The sequence below is a fragment of the Aptenodytes forsteri genome, unplaced genomic scaffold (genome assembly GCF_000699145.1).
Source record: "Aptenodytes forsteri isolate BGI_AS27 unplaced genomic scaffold, ASM69914v1 Scaffold278, whole genome shotgun sequence".
NCBI classification, from domain to species: Eukaryota; Metazoa; Chordata; class Aves; order Sphenisciformes; family Spheniscidae; genus Aptenodytes; species Aptenodytes forsteri.
This window is the reverse complement of record NW_008795907.1, coordinates 674,933-693,165: the sequence shown is the minus strand read 5'-3', so window position 1 is coordinate 693,165 and position 18,233 is coordinate 674,933. Positions and strand designations below refer to the sequence as shown.

At 36.1% G+C, this 18,233-nt stretch overlaps 1 protein-coding gene across 1 annotated transcript in view; it reads right to left on the bottom strand.

Moving 5' to 3' along the window:
- The window catches only part of HLTF (helicase like transcription factor), a 28,485-nt gene that overhangs the window by 9,407 nt on the left and 845 nt on the right, over window positions 1-18,233 (bottom strand). The window contains exons 2-19 of the mRNA XM_009284332.1: window positions 16,939-17,149; window positions 16,183-16,349; window positions 15,589-15,722; window positions 14,497-14,597; window positions 13,688-13,762; window positions 13,288-13,479; window positions 13,068-13,163; window positions 11,992-12,040; window positions 10,139-10,226; window positions 9,356-9,435; window positions 8,345-8,434; window positions 8,024-8,121; window positions 6,544-6,687; window positions 5,597-5,735; window positions 4,707-4,842; window positions 4,213-4,392; window positions 3,627-3,751; window positions 2,162-2,340 (exon numbers count right to left, since the gene is read on the bottom strand). Of these exons, the coding sequence (XP_009282607.1) occupies window positions 2,162-2,340; window positions 3,627-3,751; window positions 4,213-4,392; window positions 4,707-4,842; window positions 5,597-5,735; window positions 6,544-6,687; window positions 8,024-8,121; window positions 8,345-8,434; window positions 9,356-9,435; window positions 10,139-10,226; window positions 11,992-12,040; window positions 13,068-13,163; window positions 13,288-13,479; window positions 13,688-13,762; window positions 14,497-14,597; window positions 15,589-15,722; window positions 16,183-16,349; window positions 16,939-17,149 (2,284 nt within the window). The remainder of the gene's footprint in view (window positions 1-2,161; window positions 2,341-3,626; window positions 3,752-4,212; window positions 4,393-4,706; window positions 4,843-5,596; window positions 5,736-6,543; window positions 6,688-8,023; window positions 8,122-8,344; window positions 8,435-9,355; window positions 9,436-10,138; window positions 10,227-11,991; window positions 12,041-13,067; window positions 13,164-13,287; window positions 13,480-13,687; window positions 13,763-14,496; window positions 14,598-15,588; window positions 15,723-16,182; window positions 16,350-16,938; window positions 17,150-18,233) is intronic.

Genomic DNA, 18,233 nt, shown 5'->3' with positions numbered 1-18,233 from the left:
CCCAACAATGTTGAAGGGCCTTTTTTTTTTTTTTTAAAATAACAGGATCACATCTTTCTACAACCCTTCTTCAATTTAGTACTGTAATTAAAAACAACAGAAAACCCACAACACAGCTGAACAATGCCAACACAGATATGGAAGACTTGCAGTGAAAGCATATGAAAGTGACAAAAAGTGTCTCGCAATCAACAACTAGAAGAAAAAAAACAATGTTTTAATGCATATCTGGCAAGCTTTTACAAGAATGCAGTTAATACACAAAGACATTAGATTACTGTAGAGATTTTATAGCTTTATTAGGACTTCTGCATAGGATCTTTACTTACTTGCACAAGTCTGAAGCTAGCCTCAATGAAAGACTGAAATGAAGGTGTTATCTCTCAAGCTGTTAACTACTACAAAAGTTTTTCCAATTTCAGTAAATACTTTTAGGTTAACATTAGAAAGATAAAATGGTCTCCAGGTTTGTAATACAATGAAAGGCCAAACTTCTCACTCAGCAGTTCTGTGTTGGCAGCTTCACATCCCATTCCTCACTGATGGCTTAATGCTCTCATTTGTATTAATAATGGAAACAACAGGCATCTTGCCTGGAAGAATCCTGTTTGAACCCAAGCTGTTTTGGAGAGGGGGTATGTGTTTGTTTGCTTTGTTTTTAAGGTGGCAAGTAAATTACTTTCCTGAGCTATTTACTAGGAGAGAGTTGCATTGTAACCATTCAGGCACAGGAACTACCCAACTGAGATGCAGCACTAGGACAAATACCTATCATGTGGAAACAGTGAATTCCCCAACTCTGGAATTTAGATCTCTGTCAGTGTTTTGGCTAGAAGCTGCAAAAACTTTCTTGGGAATTGATTTAAATCAGGAATCAGTTTGAACGTAAGAAAGGCTTACTCACTCGCTGCTTTATAAACTCACGATAATTCATCTTCAAAAGAGCAGAACCTACAGCCACCTCTGTTCAGACTTCACTACTATGAAAGCAATCTATGGAACAATGTGGGATTGGGTAAAGGCCCTAGTTCTGCAGATTCCAAGGTCCTTTCTAGGCAAAGCATAGTAAATACCTTGACTGTACAGTCAAGTAATACAGGTTCCATCACGTCATAACCTGATTTATTTCTCTGCACGCCTAAATACACCTGAAGGTTGAGTAGGGGCACTGACTGCTACAGACACATCAAGAACCTCTGCACTGGAAAAAGGCCTCTGCAAGTGCTCTTCCCTTAGAGAATAATTTCACACCACTAGTTTCTCTCAAAATTCTCAGAAACTCTCAACTGGGATATCTGCATCAGAACCTTGCGTGTCTGGCAATGAAATAAAGTCAATCTACATGCCAAACAACACTTCCTACCTTTGTCTTGTTAGCTTGACTGATTATGCACAAGCAGGGACTAATTTGTCTCCTGTTGCCTCCTATAAAGAACACCACCTACGTTTAGTCTGGCACTTGCAGCCCTACTGTGGCTGAGTAGGAGGCAGAACAATTCCAGAGAGGAAGTGCAGCAGCACTGGATACGGATGATGAGACTACCACACTGTCAGATTGCCCTAGAAAGCAACAGGCAAACAAGAAGGAAAAGTATAGCTTAGAAATGCACAAGAAAAATAAAAGCTATGTTTTTCAAAAAAGCAAGAGAGGCTCATCCACAAGCTTATTCTGGAGAGAGAAGGGCCATAAAGGTGGTGCTCTAGCAAGGCAGCTATTTCACTGTAGAAGGTTATCAGCTTGGAATAAGGAGAGTAGACATGATTTTAGTTCAACAGTCAACTTTCAATACACAGCTTTGGTCTCTTTCAAGCACAACAATATATACACGCATCACATCACATACAAGCAGCGAAAAGGCATCCAGCTATATGGAGGTATACAATGCCGCACTTGATGCCATCACTTTTACCCTTGGGACAAAGTAAGGTGAGAACTATGGAAAAGGTCTTTGAAAATACTGATGGACCTTAACACTGTTCAGTTTGACAGCTACTCTCTCCATAGTTTGACTTCAGGCCAATAGTTTTTATAGCCCAGCTGATGATTAGGTTTACACTGTTCACCATTTATGATTCAGAAGAACAATAGCTAGATGGACTTCTGGTGATACCAGTTCATTGCTTTTGAATAGCTGTTACAATTAACCATAGAACAACCAACCTGTTCACTTCTGATGACTTCAAAAATACATGGCTTACAAAACACATGCGCACAGCGTGTTATCACAGGAAGAGTCAGTGATTCCAAGCAAACTGCACATTCTTCATCTGAACCAGAGCTCAGAACCAACTTCATTTTACTCACTAATGTCTCATGCAGTTCTTCAGGAGTTTTATCATCTGCAAATACAGAAAGATATTTAAAAACAGATTTCCATATAGGAAACACTCTGAGCTGGCACACATCAACACAGTTCCATTGATCAAAATGCAATTAGGACAGTTTATACACAGTGAGGATATAGCCTACAATGTATAAAAACACAAGCTACCAAATACTACAGAAAATTCCGACCTACTATTCCAAAACACATTAAGAGTAATCTTACTTGGAAAAATGGTAATTAGAATTCAAAAGAACCTTGACTGCAGGCTCAGTGTTAGTACGTGTGCAACACAATCCCCAATGGGAACAAGCAGTTTTCATATGGCAGCTGTTCAAGTAGTAACAATACTACGGAGATGACACTATTTATATGTAAGAGTGCTTTATTTTTTAAGTAAAGAAATTCAAATCATACTAGTTACTAATTAATTTCTAAATAATTATTGAACAATTATCCAATCATTTCTCCATCCTGTATTTTTCAGGAAGATAAATGACAACCTTCTAAAAAAGGTTCTGACCATATCTCATCGGTCTTTCAGTTTCCTGAAAAATCACACCTATACCAATGGCATCTCAAAATAGGATTTTTCAAACTATTAAAATTTGAGAATTCTCAAATTTAGAGTATTTCAAACAGACTATACTTTCTTCTGAAAGAAATGCATATAATTTTTAACACTATGCAGCTGTACAGTTCTGGCTTGTCAAAAATAAAATTTCACTCTCCTTGCAGTCCTCAGTGTTTACCCTTCCTTACAGCCGTAACAAAGTCAACAGTTTCCTATTCTGCTGAAGAGGCTATGGTTCTGCTGAGATGGCTACCAATCTACAAGCCATTCTCCAAAGCTCCTCTACATCTTCTCTCCTGAGGCAAAGAAAAAAAATTTACTGTAAAAGCACTTCTGTGAATTATTACAACAGCAGATACACTGCTTTTTAACAAGCCTTCTGCCTTTGGCTCTGCAGAGGTCCTCTTCGGTCATTCCTGTATGGGCTGTCAAAGCTTATTAACTCCAGCTTCTAGCTTTCGTAACCACTCGTACTTCATTGCTTTCGTTCATATTGGAGTATGTGCTCAAGTACCCACTTCTCAAACATATTCAAACATACTACGGTATGAAAAAAATAAAAGTAACAAAGCTAAAAGTTCAATAATCCAAGCTGAAAAGAGGAAGGCTGGCTGAAGAGAGGAAGGCTGAAGCTAGAAAGCTTGGAAAAACACAAACGTGTTTCTGTTCTTGAATACAAAGTGCGAGTCCTGTTTTTAGAAACACAGGAACCAAAAGCATTCACTCACCAGCTGAAAAACTAGAAGAAGATGTATTTATACAAAGATGAGGATGACAACAAAGCTGCCTCAATCTGAGCAGGACACCAAGGATGTCAGCATAGTGAGTTAGTACAGTCCCTTCACTGAAAAATCTGAACAAGAGTTTTATCATTAGTGTGAAAAGCTACAGCCTGAAGTAACAGATGACATCAAGTGATCAAGTTCAGCTGCTAGAATGATTCTCTGATTTTTCACTTTCCTGTTTGAATATATTTTCTCAAATCCTCTCGTGAAACAAGGTACAAAATGCTACCAGTAGCATGTTCTACTAGAAGAAATGCTAACATGTGGTGACAAAAATATTAAGGCCATTCTTTACGTATCTGGTATCCCTTTCTGTTTCTCACAAGACAGAACTTCTAATACATAGTTCTGCAATAGTCTCTACTTCACTCTTCAGAACTGAACAGATGCTATGCTAATTTGCAGTTATTAGCTTATGGCATACAAACTGACACACTTGGCTACTAGAGCTAACATAATGAAAACTTCTGAAATGCAAGTTTGTGATATCAAACTTCAACCTTCCAGATTAAGAAAGCCTTCTACTTACCTGCTAATAGCAGCTTTGCCCTCCTTCTTCACAGACTGATATATTTGCCTCTCTTCCTCTGTAAGCGTAACATGCTGAATAAGTACTTTACGTTCTGGTAACTCCAAAATGGGTTTTCCTTTAACTTTACTTGTTTTAGTTCTTCTAAGGGTGATACTCCTAATCAGAGACTGTAAACGCCTAAAAATACATATATAGACAATATATTACCCAGCTGGGGTTGGCTTGTTGTTTTGGGGTTGTTTTTTTTTTTTTTAGTCTATTGCATAAATACATGTTCTGTACAAAATCCAAGCCCAGGAGTACAATATAATTAATCAATCTGAAATATTAAATAATTCAAATTATTTAATATTTATTAAATTTAACTAAAAAATTTAAATAAAAACTAATGACACCTGCATTCCAATTTTAAACGTGAAACACTAATTTGTCACATTGCCCAAGCACTGCCAGTCATACTCGTTCACAAACCCTTTGGGAACACTTCGTACCCAAGTCCTCCTGGAGCTCCCATTGTGACTGGACGTTGAATTGTTCTGTGCCACCACTCTCGATCAGTGAAAGGTTTCAGTTTTAAGAAGGAAATAAGACACCACAAATCCTTTACAGAATTCTGAATAGGAGTGCCTAAACAGAAAACAAACAAACAAAAAAAGATTGTAAAACCTCAAAGAAACTAAAAAATACAATTTTTTAGTCAAAGTGAAAGTTCTGTGCTTTCTCCAAAACATACACCATGGACAAGGTCTCTCATAACTAGGTTGACATGTCATTAAGTAGACTACATATTATTTTCTTAATTAAAATATTACAAAACACACATTTAAGAGTGAGAAAACCGCAGCTCTCAGTGCTGGGAAGACTTGGATGTTATTCTTTCCCTTTCAGCTTCACCAGCAGTGGTTATACCATGATCTTCTTTAAATTACATTTAAGGATCACATGCTTGCATGGTCCCTGGCAGTTTCTAGGATGACTATTACATTTCAAAAAGCTACTGAGGTTCATATAACTACCTAAGAGTGTGAGCTTCTAACCAGACATAATATGTCAGTTCATAAATAGGTCCCTTTTTACTTGCACTTCCATCAAACCTGTGTACCAAAAGTTATTTTAAAATTTGTGTCTATGAACTGAATAAAAACAAAAACAAAACAAAAAACCCAAACAAAACCACCAAGCCACAAAACCAAGCAAACAAAATCAAAAACAACTAAAAGAAGACACACCTAAATCACTGCTCAAAGACAAGTTTAAAAACATTCCAAATGAATCTGACACAGACATTAACCATCTCCCAGAAAAAGCCAAAGTGGAAACACAAGATGGTGTTATACTACGATGATTTGCACTGCATTTCCTCTGGTGTCAAATATTTTACCTGTAAGTACCCATCTTCTGTGTCCCTCCAGATTTAAGGCAGCTTTAGTTTGCTGAGCATTTGGATTTCGTATAGTGTGCCCCTCATCCAACACAATTCTCAGCCACTTGACTTTGTGTAAAGGGCTGTCACCTCTGATCTGAAACACAGTATTCTTTTAATCTTTGACTCAATTTAAAATCCTTTTTGCAATATGGATTAAGCAAGCTATTAATATAACAATTCCACAATTAATAATGGATAGTATTTATTCGCATCTTGTTTATTTATCAGCACAGAAGAGCAAAACTAAGAATGAGGCATTCCTTCTTCTAGATTTAGTGATTCCTGGAAAACGTTACCAGTCTTCTCATACCTGAATATGAGGAATGAGCTACAGCAAAAATAAGCTTAGCCTGAAAAGAAGAAAGGCTTCAAAGACACAAAGATATGGAAACTGGATCAGAGAGCAAATTCAAAGTTTATATTATACTTAAAGATGTAATCTTCAGGCTTTTAAAATAGCTGGAATTTCTATGAAAACCATCACTTTACAAATACATCTCATGCAATGAGCTACTTGGTTGCAGCCCATGTGCAACAAGAACTACAGAATTATGGTTTTTAAATGCTCCATGTTCTTCAAATTTGATAGGAGAAGGCAGAAATGGGAGCCTCATGCCACTGAGATTTGGGGAGATTTACATACTTGCCATCCTTTTCTATCCTTAAAAAGTCTCTTCCTTAAGCTGCCATAATTGCAGCCAAATAATTTTCTCTAGAGGAGCAATAAAAAACTCCCTTCATTACCACAGCGAACCTGTAAGAAAGTATGTAAAGCAAAACTACAGCTATAACCTTTTGATTGCCTACCAGAATAGCACTTGAATATACTGCCATCATTAGCCCAAACACTGGGAGTCTTGAACAGTAAGGGATCTTCAAAGAACACTTTCTCATTTACTTACTCCATAATCAGTAGCTAAGATGTTGTATGTTGTCAGTACGATGTCTTGTTCTGAAAGAACTGATGGGTCTTTGCTACGGTCAGAACCATAATAAACATAAATATTTACATGAAAATCTTGGTGGATATGTTGTTCAAACTGGTCCTGAAAGAAAAGTTGTCAAAAGTCATCCAAAAGATACTGTGTTACTACGTGATTGTTAGAATGAAATTCTTGTAAGTTGCCTTAACTTCCTCTAGCTCTGTGACATTCTACATCCACTTGGATTAACAAAAGCAATTTGAATTTGGGTTTCTTTTTACCCCTCCACCCAGGTGAGAAGAGGGACCAGAAGTAGTCACCTCAGTCATTAGTAATAGACACAGTATCACATCCTGGTAACTCTAGCTCTACTTCTGGCACAGTATTAGTTCACATCCTGATGCTATATGCACTTCAAAATCTACTGTTCCTCCCAAACTGTAACGGAAGAGCTTTTATATTCTTTTTCACTTTCTACCTTCATCTTCTCATTGTTTATTCTTTCACTGTTCATTTACAGCTTCTTCCCTTTCCTGGGTTAACCACCTAAGTTTTAACATAAATGACAGCACAATTGTCGAAGCATTTATTTTAAAACCAGTGTGTATATTCCCTACAATTTGTTCTGTGAAGCACTCAGAATACAGTAATCTCACCAGCCAATAAAAATCAACAATTTGAAGTTTGAAGCACCAGAGTCACAAGTTTTCTTTTTAAATACTTAATTCAGTTTTGAGTTGACAAAAAGAGTACTTTTTTTTTTTACACTATTCGATGTTTCCCAATTACACAATTTCAATGTTTTACCTACAGTCTAAGATTAAATTGTTTCCTTTTCTTATTAATGTCCTAACCACAGACAACAAAAACTTCCAAACAAAATATAACTTGAAAGTTAAAGATATCCCCTTAATACTTGTATTCAAAATGTCATGAAAACAAAAAAATTTAACTAATGCAGAGACAGAGCTAGAAGGGCCCTTCAGCCTGTTCACCCCAGCAGACCTACTCCCACAAATCACCGGCGAGATTGCCAAATTACTGAACACCTCTAGTAAATGAAATGTCACATGCATTATCAATTAAGTACAATAATATTTTATTCTGAGCATGCAAGAAGAAGGACCTGTCTCCTCCACCTTCCTCATCTGGTTTAAGGAGTTAAATCACATGAGTTCCAGAAGTGCCAAAGTGCATCTGCCTAGTCAAAAGCAGGGAAAGTGAGCTCGCTCTTTCCGATAGTGGTGAGCTCGCTACTCATGGAACTGCACTCTCGTTACAATACTACTCCAGTTTTTAAATTTCTATCAAATAAACCTCCCTTGTGAAAGCAGCTCTGTTTCATAAAAAAGGTAAACCGTGACCTTTTACTAGCATGAGAGACTACAGGGAGTACTATTTCTACGGCATCATAATCAACATATAGCACATTTACACATTAAAACAGCTTAGCACTTACAATCCAGTTGCTTAGGACAGACAGTGGACATACAATCAGTGTTGCTCTGGGGCCATCATCAGAATGTTTCTTCTCAACTGACTGAACGCTGGCGATACCTGAGAAAACAGAAGTCATATTTAGTGGCATAACAGTTCACTTTAAGGCAAAGTAGAAGTTCAAGAAACTTACGGTTCCCTGAAGTCCTTTCTAAATTTCTTCACCTGAACAGCATCAAAGCAATTTACAAAGACATAAGCTTCATTTATTATATCAAATATGTATAATACTTCAGCTTCAAAAAACTCAGAAATTAATATTGTCTGTTTATCCCTTCATTACCTTTTCTCTTTGTTTGTCTTTTTAAACAAGTAGATGAAGGTAGAAGAACAGATGCAAAGCCAGTATCTTCTTGGATAACACAGGAAGTTGCTGCAAAAAACCAGACAAACACAGGTTTTTCACCCCATGCAGAGCATGTGTGTGCATTTATTTTTATGACACGCTTCATAAAAGTCAAACCTGTTAACCAAATTACTTCTCCTCTCCAATACAATAATGTAGAATATCTCGAGTTGGAAGGGACCCATAAGGATCATGAAGTCCAACTCCCTGCTCCTCAGAGGACTACCTAAAACTAAACCATGCAGGTAGGAGCATCGTCCAGACACTCCTTGAACTCTGACAGGCATGTGTGTAGAAATACAGTATCTTATACATCTATTTCAGGTTATGAATCTTCAGAGGAATGCAGTTTACCAATCATTTAAAAAGAAAAAATAGTTTAGCACAAGGTTTCATTCCAAGTACTTTAAACCTAAACTTAACTACTTACTCCAGAGTACCTGTAGCCCTTCATTTTTTTTCCATGGAAGATACTTAGTTCAACAACTGACACATGTTCTTGCCTCTTCATGATCATATTTCAGGTATTTACTACAAAAGATGGACTTAGTTTTTTGAATTTGTTTTTCCAACCCTAGTGCCCTGACAACAAGTCTATGTAAAATTCTAAAAATCTTAGCAATTCTGGTTTTCACCATCCATTTGTCCCTGCTCATAGCTTGTTACACCACCACTCATTCAGCTAAGGAAACAAACTACAACACTTAGGACTAAAGCATTGCTTTCCTGTTCAGCAATTTCTAAAATTATATGCTTAAAGTTTTGGTTAAATAAAAAAAAAAAACCACAACAAAAAACCCCAAGTAGTTTAGTTAATTCCTTTTCCAGTTAATCTGAAATCCTGTTTAGTTTGCCTTCAGAAAGGAAGACACCAGGTGTTACAGTAACCAATTGAAAAAAAAAAGACAAACACTCCCCCCCCCCCAAAACAGAAAAAAATCAACTTACTCTCTGTTTGTTGCAGTAGCCATTCTTCAGACTCTCCCAAGTCACTGCTTCCTGAATATCTGGGTTTCTTGGCTTTATCTCTAAGATATCATCATTAAGAAAGAAAAAAAAAACAAAAAACCCACAACTCTACTACTGCTTGAATTTACATACTAAATCTCAAGAGCATAAAGCAAATGAACTTGATATTGCAAATAAGATACCATTGTGATTTGAAGATTTTCTCTTTAGAAGGGTTACAAAAAGGGAAAGCACAGAACACAGCTGCAGGGTGAATGATGCTCATAAAACTTGGTACAGATTATCACTGAAGTTCACACCAATTATAAGGAGAGGCTAGTGTGGTGGGAAGGTTCAAACACATTAGTAAGCTTCACAACTTCATCAGCTCAAAGCTGTGTCTCTGTCAGAAGCATGCCTGCAAAGTATTTCTTAACCACTTAAAAACCCAATTGATACTAGAAGAAAGACTACTTCACAGCCAGTTTTTTAAATGCCACACACTGATGTTATCAGGCACCTTTACTACTGAAGGAGACATCCAAGCATGCAGTCACACAAGCCACGTAGAATGAGTTAATGCTTTTTTAATATATTCCAAAGTGCAACACAGATACAGAACACTTATGATAAATGAAAGCAGAAGTATAGCATACTGAAAGGTGAGGAGAGAGCGGGAATACATTTTAGGCTAAGGTTAATCATAACCAAGCATCACTTCATTTCTACTCGAAATCTATGTAGCAAACCAATGAAAAGAAAAAGATTATTCCAGCTATCTACCTTTTTGGAAGACAACTTGAGTATTTCAACGGAGTAGTTTCAAACTTTTTTACGTTAGAACCACCAGGCTCCATCACATTGCTAGAGTCTTCATAAAGAAGAAATAGGTATTTATGAAAAATACACATAGTCTTCAGCTTGGTTATCAAACCAGCTTTAGTGTAACTTTATCAAGAACAAGTACAAACTTCCTTTAAAACAACCTTAGTTCTGCATGGGACAAGTACTACTGATACTGCGATCACAAGTGAAAAATAAAAATACTCTTAAAACAATCTTAAATATTTACAGTCATAAAATGCGTACTGAGTTTGCAGGTGGTCAAAACCAAACTGTCAAGAAAGAGGAAAAAACAAATGTAAACATTATACTATTAACAGTAAGGGTAAAGTTCTATAAAGAAGTTTTAAATAATGCTAAATGGTGAAGGTTTTTTACAGGTTAAACCTTACTAATTAATGATTTCCACGTTGCCAAAAGCTAAATGAATAACAGCAACATTAACAGAATAAATGTGGTAACATCACAGATGCACGGGGGAGGGGGTTGGTGGGGACCACGGGGGAGTTGTTTTGTTTTGTTGGGGTTTTTTAAGGTCTTCTATCAGGTAGTGAACAAAACATCACCTCTCCACTCTGCCAATAATAGAATATCAGAAGCAAATGCAAAAAAGAAAACGCATTAGGACAGAGTTGATATCAAAACTGAAAGCAACAGCACTTACAGAAAGAGTTTTGCTGTAACTCAGATAAGTAAATTCATGCTTGAATTCCAGATTTAAACTTCAGTAAAGATTTTTTTTTTAAATATTAAAAATGTTTAATACAATCCTGAAGATGGCAAAACTTGCAAAGACTCAAGAAATAGGTATCAATTTAATGTACAATAGAATGAGAAATGGGGGCGGGGGGGTATAAGGGTTTGAAAGACATTATCACCACTTTTTCAGATTAAATAACAGTAGAAACAGGCTCTCCCCTCACTGCTGTAAATAGTATCTTGTTAAAATGCTTGATGCTCTGGGAAAAAAAAAAAAAATCTTGGATGCTGCTAGGCATTTCAGCTTTGATAAAGGTTCTGATTTTCTGGTGACACTCATATTGACCCCCATGAAAGTCTGCATTTTCTCCCTTCCAGAGTACTGATAAAAATAACTTTCACCAGAGGCAGTTCATACTAATGTGGTCTCTCCTTATCAGTCCCTTTCATTTCTCTTGTGCTATCAGTTAGGCCATCCATACTAAAATTCCTTGCATGGGAGGACAGCAAGGGAAAGTTACTGCAAGAAAACTTCAAGCCCCATACATTTCTTTGGTCATTTTCAAGAGCACGATGAACATACTAACAGCAACTATAATTTTTCCATATACATCTATAAATTCTCCCGATACAACCTGAAAACTATAGGTGTGATAAAATCCTTCTAAATACTTGCATTTGCTCATTACTTAAAAATATTTCAAAAAAAAAAAACAAAACAAAACAGTGACTTAATACAGAAGCTAATTACAATTTAACTACTAATCTTTACTGTTTATTTAAACAAGATTCTAACAGATGCGTAAGTGCTCCTGTTTTATCTACAAGGAAGGAAAAAGGAAAGCAAAAGGAACCCAGAATCCATTTCCTGGATGTTGTAGCTTTCCTGGCAGGGTGCAACTTTCTCACAAGGCACTTAATCTTCTCATATATCAACTAAAACATCTTTAAAGGTATGTTTTAAATACTCTTCTGAGATATTTAGTTTGTCAAGAGTTTGTGAAGACTAGCACCGACCACAGACTAAGAGTACCCCAGGTAATAACATTAATTATCATGCAAACATTACTGGACTTTTCATAGTTTGCTGTCACCTTTACATAGTCCGTGTCCAACGTTGTTCTTGCTGTTAGTACCAGATTCCTATTGAGGAATGGAAACTTTTATTCTTTAATGTAGCAACTGGAAAAAAAGCCAGTAACATTACTACACTAATCTGACCAGTGATTAATTACTGCTCTGAAACACGAAAGACTTGCTCAGTGGCAAGTCAGTCACTTAAAGGTGCTGAAAAAGCTATTTTTTTTTTTATTTTTAGTAGCCACATACAGAGTTCAAATGAAACTGTAGAGAGGCAGAGGAGAGAAACTCAGTCTACACAGCTGCCCTAGAAAGAAAACACACTAATAACATTTCCCACTTAACATTCTGAGGTCAAACACAAACCATTATTTTGTTAAATTTAGACAAGCATGGTAAAATGAAACAAAACCCCCAGCCTTAATACTGTCAGGGAATACTGCATAACATATCACCTAATCCTAGCATTTAGTTTATTTCACCGTCTTGAAAATCGTACCATAACGAAAGCAAAAAGCACTTGAACTACACTACTTAAGAAGAGTTTGCCCATTGGTGTTAGTTCACTAACTGTAGTTTCCCCATCTCTCTTCATTTCAAGTATTTAGCAAAAATATAAACCCAGATGTATTTATTTATTTATGGACTTTATACCAAGACCTTCTGCTTGCTACTTGGTTGTTTCAGGCACTTCCTCCAAACCACACAGGAACTATGCATACACAGCCCCAGAGAAAACACACTTCTATTTGTGCAGTCACAACTTGCCTATACAGGAGAAATTTACAAGAAACTGAAGAATTTATAAAACTTAACATTGAAAATATTTATGCCTTCATAAATTCTTCCTTGGAGTATACTTAAGCATACACTTCTAAGATAATACAGTCTACAGCTCAATTATATACTCTGAAGTAACATAGTCCACCTACCTTCAACTAATCTACCCTATTCTTCCTCTTATTTGATGTACTTGAGTAACTTTTTCTATAAAATGTATACAAAGTTCACTGTACAGAAAGTTACTAGGCACGAGTTTTTTTACTAACTGCTATATTAACTCTGTTAAAACAATCTTCTTTCATCTCACCTCATAAAACTTATAACTTGTGATCTTTTCAACAGGAAGAGGCTTGCCATCTTGAAAATTTGTGAGAATCAATGCAATAGTAGTAAGTGTTTTACCCTGCATAACAGAAAAGAACATCATATTTTCCACACATGAAAACGAACCAAATTACCAACCAATCAAGAAACATGCACACGTTCTGTACAAAAAAAAAAAAATTAAGCTTGGTAAGTATTATTACCAGTCCCATATCATCAGCCAGTATTCCTCCAAGAACATTTTTAGGTCGCTTCTTTTCTGCGAAATTTGTAAGTGTATTGTAATAGAAGTTACTTCTCTCTTCCCAAAACGGTGGCAAATCATTACTGTTCTCACATGAAACCATCCAAGCTAAAGCCTGCTTCTGATGGGGAAGCAAGGGTGTGCCAACAGCCTGCAAATTAAAGAGATACGTTATGCACTATTCACATATTAAATATGACATTCCATTTTTGGAAGAAAAATTTTTTTAAAAAGTCCTTTGTACCTACTAAATTTTTTTCTGATTCAAGCATCTCCTGCATACAGACAAAGCTAAATAGGCATCTAGATGTTTATATATTTATATTTTTATAGAAAATGGTTTCTAGCTTAAGAAATACCTCTGCTCCTTCCATTTCACAAGTTTTATCATCTTCCTTCAGATCCTCAAACAATTTGTCAAATTCACTTTTAAGCTGCATAAATGAACACAAAAATTGCAATTAAAATTACTGCAATTAAAAATAACCTCACTAAATAATCAATTACTATTAAATTACAATTACCTGTCATATAGTAATCAGTATAGATAGGTCTACCACTTTAGACCTGATTTGCTGGAATATGTTTGTTAACTACTGCTGTATAAAAATTAAGTTCAGTTTTTCCAAGACAAACACATGCCAATACAAGCAAGAGCTTGAGAAGGGATGGCTAAATATATTCACATCCTTGTACAACACTCACTAAAGTAACTACTTCACTCTAATTTGAAAGAGCAAAAAAAAGCAAAACCAAAACCAAACCACCACCCAACCCTTCACGTATAACCCTGGGCCAAAGCTGAAGATAAAAAGTCTGGAAGTCTGATTTTATTTTCATTTGAGAACTTAACATATTTGTTATCTGGTAAAGCATTAGGACAGAGAAAAGAAAACACACCACCACAACAATGTAAAAAAATTACCGAACAAGCAAAACCTCCCAAAATTACATGGGACTCAAGGCTGTCACAGCTAAAACGTCTGCTTACAGTATAAAAATGAAAAAGCTCAAAAGTTCAAGATGACTTCAAAGCAAATCTGTGGTTCAGAAAAGAAAAAAAAAGCAACATACTTCCACTTCACAAGCACTGTTTTATTAATGAAAAAGTTAAAGGCCCCCACTGTTAAAATTCCAACTTCCAGGTGTTTAAGTATGAAATGCAAACCTGTTCAGTTGTCAACTGCACAGCAGCATGAACTGGAGCACTGTAACTCGGACCAGCTCTCCCAGAAATCCACTTTGATCCAAAACCACATTCTGAACCTACTGCCATTAAAAAAGATAGGATTTTAAAACACAACAATATGATGACTTCCCAATCTCAACCTTCACTGGCTCATAAGTAACAATGCTGCTAAGATCGTGGGCTGTAAGACAGTATCTTTCACCATTTGTCTTTTAGCCTCAATTTATCCTTTACTTTAAATGGGCCACAAAGGCTTTCCACAAAGCTTCCTAAGACTCACAGGCAATGAGCTATGGGTTGGGATCCTTCGAGATGGCAACCGTGTTTCTTAAAAATTGTTGTTACATGAAATTTGACTTGGTAACAGTATAATGACTGATAACGCAAAATGCTTTTTCACTCCAAGCTCTTTTTCTGTTAGCTATGCGCAATAGAACCTATAAGATAAAAACTGAAATCTTCCTATATGTAAAACAGATCTATCCCTCACCAAGCGTTTATTTCTGCACACATCCTTACTCCTGACCACCACTGCTTTCACAAAGCCTAGTTCCAGGAGCACAGGTGCTTTTTGTGCAAGGCTGGCTCTGCAAAGCATCAGGTCTGCTAAGCTTATTTGTTCAGAGACATCTCATCTCTATTTGCTCACACCTCACTAGTAGGATACACATCCTAGCACTCTGCTAAAAAGCAGCACTGTCCCTGAAACACTCACCCTATGAAAGGGTCTAACTTGTTTCTTAAAAAAATTTTTTTTCAAGTCTGGAGAAATGCAGGGAATCATTATGGATTTTTAAGGAACTTAGGGAATCGAGTATATTTCTGAGGTTGCTTAAATGCCTCTCCAATTGCTGGCTGGTAACATAAAAGATAGGACACAAAAGTATACTTCCTATGAAGTTTAAAATTAATAGCTGCGGGCTCTGCATTATTCCCCAACTAAGTTAAAAAATAATTTTGTGAATTGCAGGACTATGATGAGGATTAAGCCCTTAAACATTTCTTCCAACCAATGGCAAGTTCAATCTGAATATTTTAAAAAGGAAAAACCCCCAAAAGTTCAAGACTTACCTTTCAGAGGAGGAGCCAATTTAAATCCATGCCTTTTTAGCTGATCTAGCACTGCTTCCTTGCTTTCTTCTCTTCCCCAAAAGCTCATTTGTACAGGCATAGTAAAGGCATTTTTTGCTCCGTAAGGGACAACCCTGATAAAAAGCAGGAAAAAAAACCCACAGCAGTAATCTTTTAATTGTTTAATTTTGTATAATAAACCTTGTTATTTCTTCAGCAGTAGGTATTCCAAAGTGCTTATTTTCATCAAAACACAGAATGTTCCAGATAGGTGTTAGTACTCATACTGCGTAAACCTTTTACATGAACCACCACATGCAGTTAATTTAATAGTTCCACAACAATCTTTAAGGAATTTGCTCTCACTAGTGTCTCTACATTTTATCATATATGGGAAAGAATGAACTGTATGCAAGTAGTTCAGCAGAAGAATAAAGAGTCTGAAAACACAAAGCTTTAATCATATTACCAAAAGCTGTCATTTCTGTCAAAAGAGAACACTTATAAATAGTTTACAGAATTTGCTAGTGTAGCAACAAAAAACATTTCCATTATTTATATTCATGGAACCAAAAGCATAATCGTCACACTTACCCTTCAACTAAAGCTAGTTTGTTGTCCATAATGCCTGCCAATGCTGCTGCTAGTTCTTTTTTTATATGGCCTACCTGGTCTCCATTCACATTATTTACTTTCACTGCATTTTTATCATAAGGATTATTGGGCTCTCTCTGAAGTGCAACCATTTCATTGTTATTAACCTAACAAAGCAAAACAAACAAACGCCAGAGCACATTCATTTAGTTGCAAATTATTTGCAGAAATATCTAATATACATTTACTTAAATACCGTGAAGCTTAAAGATTAATTTGGTATAGCATTCTGTTCAGCCAGTCTAATAACCTACTACTTACTCAAAAATACCAAAAGCATTACAGAAGAGGCACCTGATAGATGTCAGCAATTTCAAAAGTATTCCTGGGAGCAACTACCTTCAACTGCTAACACAATTTGTAAGGGAATAAACATCCCTTTTTGTCCCTGTAAAGAGTTCAAAGACCTATCTAATTTCTTGTTTTCAGTCATTTTCATTTGCCTTTTGTGGGTGAGCAGAGCTACCAAATAACTAAACCAGGTTTGAAAGCTTGCTACCTTAATTAAATTTTGAATTAAAGTTTTAGATTAAGTACTTCCCGTGAAGAACATCAAATACAGCAAGTTAGGGAAAAAAAAAATCTATCAAAATTATACTCGGTCAAAAGTTCTAGGAATTTCTGAAATTTAATTAAACGTATTTTTTCTGAAGCTGACAACTTTTTCTTCTGCTTTATAATTTATCATGCACTTACAATCCCTGTGTAGTATCGTAATCCAACAACACTTCCTCGCAAAGTGCCATATAAGATAGCTGAGTCTGTATCCTCCTCCGTTCCAGAAGTGTCACCTACAGAGAGGAAGTCTTCCAACCCAAGACTAGAGTAAAAGTCAGAAGAGGAAAAACGGGAATAGTTTCTTTCTCCTCTGCAGATGTTATACTGAGAGCATCCTCTCGCAGAATCTCTGCAGAAAGACAAAGTGTGAAATATTTGACAATTAATAATAATTATTATTATTTCCTTGTAATCTATTTTACCCTTTTATACAAGGCTACCTATAAATCCCAGTTTTACAATTTTAGTCAGATATTTACCTGGAAACATTCAAAAAAAGTTTTGTATTAGGAGAAAACTTTGTCTGCCATTTTTTAATCCCTAATAAATTAGTTTAAGCCAATTATAATAAAGAGTTGACAACTTAACTGACTAAACTACGGTATTTGTGCATTCCGCTCTACCTTCCCTCACGGATTATTTTTGTCAACAACATTATGAATTCTCCAGATTTAGTTACATCTCTAATTACACCTGGCACAGCAAAATTTCCATGTATTTTCCTAACACAAATTTTTCTCATCTAAGAAAAAGGTTAAAAAAACCCCCGTTTGTAACTTATTAACTCTGTATAACTTCATGCCTATATCCACAGAAGCTGAAATGCTAGAATAACTGTTCCCTACATATTTATTAAGCTTACCTTCACACCTTGACATCTATTACTAATACTTTATAATAAACTTCAGAGATAATCAGCTACTCCAACCTAACCCAGGTAATTACACTATGTATCTCTAATACAAACTTCCATCGGCCAGGTTCCCCTTTTGGTGAAGAGATACACCTAGTTAACTCACGTTATTGCACACGAAGAGATGGAAACATCTCTGGCCATGCATTTAATACATGTTTGAGTGAAGATCGACATACTAACAATTGTTTTAATCAAGTAATATGCAACAATAAAATCTCAAAACAAGTTTTAACTCATACATAATAACCATGACCTTTGGTATATCCCAAAACTACCCTACTGTGTTGCTGGATTAATTTAAGAGTACTGCCAATTAAAATAATTACTCTCCGTATACTAGTCATTCAGAGCTTGGCATAGTAAACTTTGGTTTCTTTTGCAAATGATATCTAAAGTTACTGTATAATCGGCATTCCATTTTCTCTGGCAGAACCAAACAGCAGTTTGAGGCTTTGCTCGCAGATGAGCCAGCGAGGGGTTAACCAGAAGCCATTTTGCCACTGCCCTACTGAAAACC